General features: G+C 44.0%; 1 protein-coding gene across 1 annotated transcript in view; it reads right to left on the bottom strand.

Moving 5' to 3' along the window:
- Positions 1-1535: 1535 nt before the first annotated feature.
- The window catches only part of LOC120062473 (sorbin and SH3 domain-containing protein 2-like), a 94793-nt gene continuing 85651 nt past the window's right edge, over positions 1536-10677 (bottom strand). Inside the window, exons 18-20 of the mRNA XM_039012470.1 lie at positions 4333-4376; positions 3775-3881; positions 1536-3404 (exon numbers count right to left, since the gene is read on the bottom strand). Of these exons, the coding sequence (XP_038868398.1) occupies positions 3343-3404; positions 3775-3881; positions 4333-4376 (213 nt within the window). The 3' untranslated portion in view covers positions 1536-3342. The remainder of the gene's footprint in view (positions 3405-3774; positions 3882-4332; positions 4377-10677) is intronic.

The raw sequence follows: 10677 nt of genomic DNA, 5'->3' as shown, positions 1-10677 counted from the left end.
ATAGTAGGCAAGCTGTGAGGATCGGGCCAGCAGCTGTTTATATAGTAGACAGGCTGTGAGGATCGGGCCAGCAGCTGTTTATATAGTAGGCAGGCTGTGAGGATCGGGCCAGCAGCTACCGGCTGTTTATACAGTAGGCAGTCTGGGAGGATCGGGCCAGCAGCTCCCGGCTGTTTATATAGTAGGCAGGCTGTGAGGTTCTGGCCAGCAGCTACCGGCTGTTGATATAGTAGGCAGGCTGGGAGGATCGGGCCAGCGGCTACCGGTTGTTGATATAGTAGGCAGGCTGGGGGGATCGGGCCAGCGGCTACCGGTTGTTGATATAGTAGGCAGGCTGGGAGGATCGGGCCAGCGGCTACCGGTTGTTGATATAGTAGGCAGGCTGGGAGGATCGGGCCAGCGGCTACCGGTTGTTGATATAGTAGGCAGGCTGGGGGGATTGGGCCAGCAGCTACTGCAGTAGGTTACAGGATGAGCCTGGTTTCACATTGATTTAAACAGCCAATCGTTTGGGAGCTGAAATAACAGGCTATTTTCACAATACCAGAACTGTAATGGAGAATTGTGGTGGACCTTTTTCACATTGCACACTGTAACTGTGTCAGTGGTAATGTTATTACCATGGTAATGTAACGGATGTGAAATGGCTAGCTAGTTAGCGGGTACGCGCTACTAGCGTTTCAATCAGTTACGTCACTTGCTCTGAAACCTACAAGTAGTGTTGCCCCTTGCTCTGCAAGGGCCGCGGCTTTTGTGGAGCGATGGGTAACGACGCTTCGTGGGTGTCAGTTGCTGATGTGTGCAGAGGGTCCCTGGTTCGCGCCCGAGGTCGGGGCGAGGGGACGTACTAAAGTTATACTGTTACATTGGTGCCGTGACCCGGATCACTGGTTGCTGCGGAAAAGGAGGAGGTTGAAAGGGGGGTGAGTGTAACGGATGTGAAATGGCTAGCTAGTTAGCGGGTACGCGCTAGTAGCCTTTCAATCAGTTACGTCACTTGCTCTCAAACCTAGAAGTAGTGTTGTCCCTTGCTCTGCAAGGGCCGTGGCCTTTGTGGAGCGATGGGTAACGATGCTTCGTGGGCGACCGTTGTTGATGTGTGCAGAGGGTCCCTGGTTCGCGCCCGTGTCGGGGCGAGGGGACGTACTAAAGTTATACTGTTACATTGATGCTGTTGACCCGGATCACTGGTTGCTGCGGAAAAGGAGGAGGTTGAAAGGGGGGTGAGTGTAACGGATGTGAAATGGCTAGCTAGTTAGCGGGTACGCGCTACTAGCGTTTCAATCAGTTACGTCACTTGCTCTGAAACCTACAAGTAGTGTTGCTGCGGCTTTTGTGGAGCGATGGGTAACGACGCTTCGTGGGTGTCAGTTGTTGATGTGTGCAGAGGGTCCCTGGTTCGCGCCCGAGGTCGGGGCGAGGGGACGTACTAAAGTTATACTGTTACAGTAATATTGCGCTGATTGCAGGACTAAAATTATTAAAGAATAATACAGAGAAATAAAATCCTCAGACAATGAGCACAAAGGAAGGGAAACATTCAGGCAGAATTTATTGGATAATCAATATTACAGAAAGAAAAAACAGACATATTGTCATTGAGGGTGAATGTGTCTCCACACCTCATCCTGTGTCCCGTGGGGAGAAGGTGGTCTCCAGGTATTGGAAGGGTGGTGACTGTGTATTGCAGACATGGTGTTGAGTGGTTTGCTAACGCTGAGCATTCAAGGCCCAGTGTTAGCAAGTCGCACTAACGCTCTGGACCAGAGCTAGTTGACGCCATGTCCAAATTCCTCACACCTCCTTGATGTAGATCCTTGATCACCATATCAATAGTTCACTGTGTTTGTGTATACTTACAGTACATACTTCCTACAGACTTTCTGATGTACTGATTATATACAATTACATTTCATATTTCTCTCATTTTTGCTGATATTGCTAGTGGTTTTCCTTAGACAATGACTTCACATGTTGACCAAATGCTAGTTTGCAAAGTTATGCCCCTCTCCGGCATACCTGCTATTGCTGAAATAATGCAAGAAATGGAAATACATGCTGATGACTGATCGAGGCAGTGGATGGTTTTTAATCACAGGGACATACACTGTACAGGACAGACTATACGGTATGGAGTGTTTAGGCAGTGGTGAACACAAAGTTACATGGTGACTTTATTACATGTCATCATCAACAACATCATCACTTCCAATCCTTCTGTCATTTTGTTGCCCTGTGTTCTAGAACAGAAAGGCAGGTATTTGGGAGAATGGTTATTGCATAAATCAAAAGCTGATTTGGAGTCAGTTGAATGCATCCAGATAGTAAATTAAATTACATCAAATATGTTTAACACTTTTATACAGGATTTGTGGCAGGTGAGTTGTCCCTAAGATATTTAAATAATTTCAAATAATTTGACAGTTCACAATAAAAAGAATATTGTAAAATGATCATATATTAAAGAACAATCTTAAATAACAGATCACTCTACCCTAGTTGTAAAAAGAAGACATTGCTTTTAAAAAATATATATTGTCCAATTACATAAAAGTCTTCTCTTTCCTTTTATTAATACTTATAGGAATGTCAGGAGAGAAAAACAAAACCGGACAAGTCAATAGACATTAGCTCCAGTCAGAGGTAACTGCCTGAATACATTAACTATGTGTCTGTCCAAAGCCATGTGCTAACGGATGCATTTAGGAGGAACCCTAATTGCCTGTATAAAACTAACACAACAACACTGTCATCTCTTTTTGCCTGCCTGTGCAGATCCAAGCTCAGGTCCTGTGCACGAAGCAAGAGGACAACCCCTCTCCAAAAAGGTTAATAATACACTCTCCTAATGTAAATTAGCATAATCAATTATAGAGTACTTCCAGAACAAGAAAAATATATATTTATGTATAAATAAATACGTGGTAAATAGGGCACTTGGTTACTTCATTATTGTGAAACCCATTAGTCTATAAGGCATCCCTTCACTGTAAATAACTCTCATTACGCACGAATAACTAACATTTGTTTATGACCAAATCTGCTTTCAACCTTATTTGTTGCATCCATTGTATAACTGAGACATCATCACAGTTAGTAGAGTAGAATACCCTTAAATCAAACATGAAATATATTCCTTCAAGGCCACTGGGTTCATATCTTCTCCCATTCATCAAATTAGTAAATGCATTGTCACTCCTGGAAAAGTTTTTTTTAATGAAAATAACTAGTCATAGATGAATGTAACGTTTTTGTGCCGTCTGAATATATTGGTTATTCACCCACTGAGTTATACAACCACTGCAGTTTTGCTGGACATCATGAGAATTCTGTATGAAAAGGTTATAGCCGCTTCACGTAGTTTCCAGGAAAGGTTCCAAAAAACGTGCTTCTTCTGGATGTGCCTTGAAAAATAACAAACATATAGCGGTATTAAAGGAAATATCTCAACGATATAGTTCGTTACAAGCATTTTCAGTGGAGTAGTGCATTATGTTTTTGTTTATGGAACAATGGCTGAGGAGATGTGACTACTGTCACATCTAAATAAAGGACAACTTCCACAGAGCACTGATTGGTTTAATGACTCAATTCAAGGAGAGGGACGCCATCTGTTGGCAGCAGCTAAGTAGTACAACTTTTAAATGCTCTGAATGATTGGCGGAACAGGGATGGGCAATGGCCATGCAGAGCCCCTACACAGGAATTATTGTATAATTAATGTCTATATCTTTTGGATATTAATAGAGCAAATAAATACAACGTCGGACCTACCTACAAACCAGCCGTCGTCACACCTCTCCATCACATCAACAACGTCCCCTTCCTTGAGCTCCAACTCATCCTCATTACGTGGAGCATAGTTATACAGGACCTGGAACCTACAGACCATAATAACTGTCATCAGTGAGGATTATACAGTCACATCATCAGATTCATTTATACATTGCTACTGCTTATTTAAGCAATAAGGCCTGAGTAGGTGTGGTATATGGCCAATATACCACATATACCACAGCTAAGGGCTGTTCTTATGTTGCCTGGACACAGCCCTTATACCACAAAATCCCGAGGTGCTTTATTGTTATTATAAACTGGTTACCAACGTAATTAGAAATGTAAAAAGAAATGGTTTTGTCATACCCGTGGTATTCAGTCTGATATACCACGGCCGTCAGCCAATCAGCATTCAGGGCTCGAACCACCCAGTTTATAATACAAATTAGACACATTCAATCAGAGACTTAACTTCAAATAAGCTTCAAAGCTCTATATAGCTTTAACAGTCAATTTGGGGAAATAAATCGTTGTGGAAATAGAAGGTAGACTTACGCCTCTCCACCACAATTCAGGGCATCTTGGGTAAACAATGGCCGCTGAGAAGAGAGAAGAGAAATGCAGTGTTATACAGTAGGCATGTCATGTTTCTATCTGTCTTCCTCTGCCGTATGTTTTACCACCATCAGCGTCCATCACTGTAGCAACAATGTGCCAGAGCCAACACAAAACCATCTTTGCTTTAATTAATGTGCTAGAACCACAATGCTGACAAAGAGCTGACTGTACTCTGCTTGGTTGAAGGGGATTTGGGTACTAAGGCCTTCCTGGGAGGTACACAGTATTTATTCAACATCCCTCAGAGACAGAATAGAAGACAGTGAGCAATGAAGCATTTCAGATCCTAACATTCATTCCTAACGTCCACCTATTCCACAGCACACAAGCCTAGACTGGTCCCAGATTAGTTTGTGCTCTTGCCAACAATGAGTGACAATGAGTTGGCCTGATAGCACAAAGAGATTGGCACTCAGGCTAACACAAGCCATCCTAGCAAGCAGCAAGTCCACAAGCATTGACTGTTTTGCTTCCACACTAACAGGTTGGGAAGACAATTATGGGTCAAAGGGGGAGTCCATTCCATTCTCCTGAATTAAACCGTCAGTCATGCAGTAAAACCACAGACGATGCTGTCAAGGGAGCACACTCCAAAAACCAGACACTAAGGTCACATCCCAAATGGCACCCTGTTCCCTAAGTAGTGCATTCTATAGGGAATAGGGTGCTCTTTGGGACACACATTGCCACAGGGAAACAGGGACCCATTGTCAGATCATCAGACACAACTGGGGATTCCTGTTCCCACACAATACCTAGCTGCAATGCACACTGGACAGACGGTCAGGAATTAAAGTTGAAGGTATTCCTCTGGTGTTTGATGACATGGCTGGCATGCTTCTGCTTACAGCGGGCCATTCTTAACATATCTGTTGTCTCCTAGATATTAATCTCTTCATATCTAGGAGGTTGTATTTTTACAGACCATATGTGTGAGAGTGTTGTATATTATGTGGTAGATATGTTGATGAAATATGGATAGTAAAAAAGGGATGCATTAACTTTAAAGAGAGGACTTTGTTTCCTAGTAACCCAAACGTACGATGATGTCACACAAGGTGCATAGTGGGTAGCAGCCCTACCCTATGAGACGGGGAATAGCTCTGGGCTCTACTGGGCGAGCCGCAGGACCTCCGAGACATCACAGGGCTACGAGGGGGCTTACCCACAACAACAACCTCACGCTTTACAGGCTGAAAGAACCACAACCAGGAGTTACAATTAGAGAAGAGTACTCAAACATACTTACACTCTGATCACGCACACACTCACACAAAAGGACATACCAGGGGATTAACAGGGAACAACTGGGCAACCAAACCTGTCATCAAAGTTAAACACTATTTCTAGAAAATTATATGAGGCATTAAACCAGAGCATATCGATCTTGGTAAGTTTGAAATGTAACAATCTTTGGTGATCTCTCTCTCCCAGCTTTGTATGAAGCAGCAGTATATTTCGTACGTCAGCCAGGGTTAGGGTTGCAAAGGGTCGGAAACTTTGCGGTAAATATACCACATTTTTTCTGAGATTTTCCATGGGAAGTTAAGCCCGGGAATGTGGGGAATTTTGCTTAAATTCATCAAAAAAGTTAGCTTATATCAGTGAACCTTTTTTGTGGGATATACATAAGGAAATTCTAGGTCTTGTGGCATATTTTGGTTAACAATAAATAAAGGGGCTGGAAGACAGGACCCCAACACCTAATAATGGTGGCGAATACATATAAGCTCAAGGCCCAAGCAGTGGGGCCGTACTAGTAAGGGAACAATAGAAGTTGGCTCCAGCCAGCGGCAGGTCAGGGCCCCCCGCTGGGCGCACGGTGGGTTGCACCAGGCTCCTCCTCCCTGACGGGAGTTGACGGTCCCTGGCTGTTCTCTGCTTAGTGCGTCAGGGAGGGCGATGGGCGACCTCGAGCGGAAGCGAGAGAGAAACAGGTCGAAACGTGAGCTAAGTGACACAGGATGCACTTCCTGACAGCCGAAAAAAGGTGCCGCCAGCGGGTTGGGTACCGCTGGTGAAATCTTCTCATCTTGACCCGGTACAGCCTCAGAGGAATGGCAACTCCGAGGAGACTGGTCCTCCCAGGTTTTCTCCATTGGGCCAGACTAATAGGGAGTTTTTGCTCCTGGCCACCGTAACACCGTCTCTAACGCGGTAGCTCCAAGGAGTACAGGCTGGGTCAAGGGAACCATTGAAGTTCAACTTACCCCGCTTTCCATCACGACATGTAGCGTACCAAAGGGCCCGTTAGTAGGGAAACGCTGTTTCTCTCTCGCTTCCGCTCGAGGTCGCCCATCGCCCTCCCTGACGCACTAAGCAGAGAACAGCCAGGGACCGTCAACTCCCAATTCAATGGAATTGCAACCCTCTCCATCCACAGTGCAGTGCACTCTTCCATCACATGTACAGCTGATTCTCAAGATCTTGCACACTCATGAGATGCTATTGACTTCACTGTCTGAGCCAAGGACTACATGCTTTCTGGTAAGTTTTGATTACAATACTGGGTGGGGTGAATATTTGTTATATGACATACATGATTTTTTGTTAACAAGGAAATAGTAGCCTACAGCAAAGTGTGTTTAAATCATTTCTAACTTGTTAACAATTTCTGCTAGTTAGTTTTTGCTACCATGTGGGTTTTAGCTTGCATGAGCCTGCTAACTGAGGAGTGTTAATTCACCTGTTTCCATACATGTTTAATTTTAAAACATTGCTTAACTATTTATCTGTACATGGAATTGTATTTGGTTTTTTTTACTCATTTTTTTCTAATCTTTACAGGAAAATGCCACGGGTACTATCTGATGTGTGGAGACATTTCACTGCATTTAATGTAGAAGGAAAAGCTGTGTACATTTGCAAATACTGTGCCAAATCATATGTGAAGAATGCAACAAAGATGCAGAATCATCTGGCCAAGTGCATAAAGTTCCCTTAGCGCTCACAACAAGTAACCTCTGACAAAAGTCCCTCTACTTCTATCGAGGTGAAAATTATGAATCAGACACCTTATCGATAGCAACAGCTCATGGTCCTCCTGGAATCAGAAGTTTTTTTGACTCAATGGAGGAACGTAGTCAGAGAAATGCTGATGAATGTCTTCCTTGAGCTGTGTATGCAACTGGTTCACCTCTGATGCTCACAGGCAATGTGTATTGGAAGAGATTTCTGAATGTTCTTCGCCCAGCATACACTCCTCCAACCAGACATGCTTTATCTACTAATTTGCTGGATGCAGAGTACAACAGAGTTCAAGTGAAGGTCAAGCAAATCCTAGAGAAAGCAGACTGTATTGCAATAATTTCTGATGGGTGGTTGAATGTTCGTGGGCAAGGAATAATTAACTATGTCATCTCCACCCCTCAACCAGTATTCTACAAGAGTGCAGACAGAAGGGACAACAGACACACCGGTCTCTACATTGCAGATGAGCTGAAGGCAGTCATCAATGACCTTGGACCACAGAAGGTATTTGCACTGGTGACAGACAATGCTGCGAACATGAAGGCTGCTTGGTCTAAAGTGGAGGAGTCCTACCCTCACATCACACCCATTGGCTGTGCTGCTCATGCATTGAATCTGCTCCTCAAGGACATCATGGCACTGAATACAATGGATACACTCTACAAGAGAGCCAAGGAAATGATTAGGTATGTGAAGGGCCATCAGAAATGGCCCTTCACATATAGCAGAAATCTACCTCACCAAACAAAGTGAGAAGAATAAGAGCACCACATTGAAGCTGCCCAGCAACACCCGTTGGGGTGGTGTTGTCATGTTTGACAGTCTCCTGGAGGGGAATGAGTATCTCCAAGAAATGGCCATATCACAGTCTGCCGATATGGAAAGCCCCATCAAGAGGATCCTCCTGGATTATGTATTTTGGGATAGAGTGGTAAGCAGCCTGAAACTCCTGAAACCTATAGCAGTAGTCATTGCACGGATTGAGGGAGACAATGCCATCCTGTCTGATGTTCAGACTTTGCTTGCAGATGTAAGAGAAGAAATCCGTACTGCCCTGCCCACTTCATTGTTGCTCCAAGCAGAGGAAACTGCAGTTCTGAAATACATCAAAAAGCGTGAAGACTTCTGCCTGAAACCCATACACGCCGCAGCATACATGTTGGACCCCAAGTACGCTGGTAAGAGCCTCCTGTCTGTTGCAGAGATCAACAAGGCCTATGGTGTCATCACTACCGTGTCTCGCCACCTTGGCCTGGATGAGGGCAAGGTTCTTGGCAGTCTGGCAAAGTACACTTCTAAGCAAGGGCTTTGGGATGGAGATGCAATATGGCAGTCGTGCCAACATATCTCATCAGCCACCTGGTGGAAGGGACTTTGTGGATCTGAGGCTCTTTCTTCTGTTGCCTCCATCATCCTCCAAATCCCACCACTATCAGCCGCCTCAGAGCGTAACTGGTCCTTGTTTGGGAACACACACACCAAAGCACGCAACAGGCTGACCAATACAAGGGTTGAAAAGTTGGTGGCCATCAGGGCAAATTTTAGGCTTTTTGAGCCTGACAATGAGCCATCCTCAACAAGGTTGGAAAGTGACAGTGAAGATGAGGCCTCAGAGTCTGATGTTCAAGAGGTGGACATTGAGGAGATCCAGGGAGAAGACATGGAAGCCTGAGAGGAAGACAACCAAAGCTGTAGTTTCTAGACTATCATTTTACAGATGTCTGTTTAAAACGTTTTTGGGAGATGCGATGGATCATTGGGGATCATTCAATATTCTCTTTATTTTGTTATTCAGTGAAATCATCCCATGTGAAGAGTCAACACATTTAATTAAAGTTCAATTCGTAACTAAATAGTTTAAAAAAATGTATATTGGAAGGATTTAATCATTTGCAATTATGTCTACTTATGACGAGGTAAAAGGTTTATGTTTCTGTCTCCATATGATATGGTAAATATTTCCAATGGAAAAAACATCTACATTTAAATGGTATTAATATTAATTTGCATAAATTCCAATATATTCCCGTTAATTCCCATATATTCCCGTTAATTCCTACGGAAAGTTTCCACCTCTGAATATTCCCCAAAATGTGCAACCCTAGCCAGGGTTGAGAAAGGAAAGCTTCTAAAGCTAGAGAAATGACGTTACCAAGAGCAGCACTGCAGATATTGAGATGAGCGAGATGCAAGACTTCGCTCTCACAAAGTCAAATGTGCACATGTGCACATGTTCGCTTCACGCTGTTAGAGTGTGATAGGTACGGGACCAAACGCTCGTAGTTGTTGCGGAAATTGACCCACTATGCTGGTTACTTTACGCATCTACTTCATATCGCTGAGTCTACCTTTAATGACAGTAAGAGTAATATCTATGCTAGGAGGAGTCTGGCATGAGACCTGGGCCCGTATCGACAAAGGGTCTCAGAGTAAGAGTGCTGATCTAGGATCAGGTTTGCCTTTAAGATCATAATGAATACGATTATATGGACAGATCCTAGGTCAGCACGACTCTGAGTCGCTTTGTGGATACTGACCCTGGAGACAAGGGTAAATAACAGAGTGAAAACAAAAATTCCAAGTATACAAGGACTATCTGGCAGCCATGTTACTTAGTTATCAACCATTTAATAGAACTGCAACTGTTTAAAGATCTGTTACCTAACATACAGTGATTCATTTATCTAGACTAAGCATGTTACAGTAGTATTGTAACATAGTACTGTATCTATGAACCAACCAATAGCAGTACTGACCAAAGATGACAGTGTGAAGTAAACAGAACTAGAAACTAATGAGAGTATCAGTACCACAGTGAATAGAGTGAAGTAAGGGTTAAAGGAGTAGTCAGTAACTTAGCGAGGACGTTACAGTATGTCAATGTTAGAGAGGAGAATTAGGGGAAGGGGAGGAGTTAGTTGTCATGACATGATGTCACACAGGCACCTGGTCTTTACCTTGACCTTGGAGGACCTAGGCTCCAGGCGGGGGTACTGTTTGTTGTAGGGAGGGGGAGAGTGTAGCACCCCTGGAAGTGGAGGGGTGGTGCAGGGGGAGATGAGGGGAGACAAAGGTTTGGGTGAGGTGGAGAGAGTGGGGATGGTGAACTGCTGGGAGGGAGGGGAGGTGAGGCGTACAGAGGAACCCTGGTGACAGAGAGACCAAAAGGAAAAGTGTGTTATGGGCTTCACACACAGACCCATCTGAGTTCTCTTTTGAGAGTGACAAACAAACCAGACATAACAATCTGCCTAACCAGACATAACAAGAATCCGTTTCTCTCAGAATCCGGCTCTTAGAAAAAAAATCAGT

This window comes from Salvelinus namaycush, chromosome 17, assembly GCF_016432855.1.
Source record: "Salvelinus namaycush isolate Seneca chromosome 17, SaNama_1.0, whole genome shotgun sequence".
NCBI classification, from domain to species: domain Eukaryota; kingdom Metazoa; phylum Chordata; class Actinopteri; order Salmoniformes; family Salmonidae; genus Salvelinus; species Salvelinus namaycush.
The sequence above is the reverse complement of the archived record's forward strand: the minus strand, read 5'-3'. Positions and strand labels throughout refer to the sequence as shown.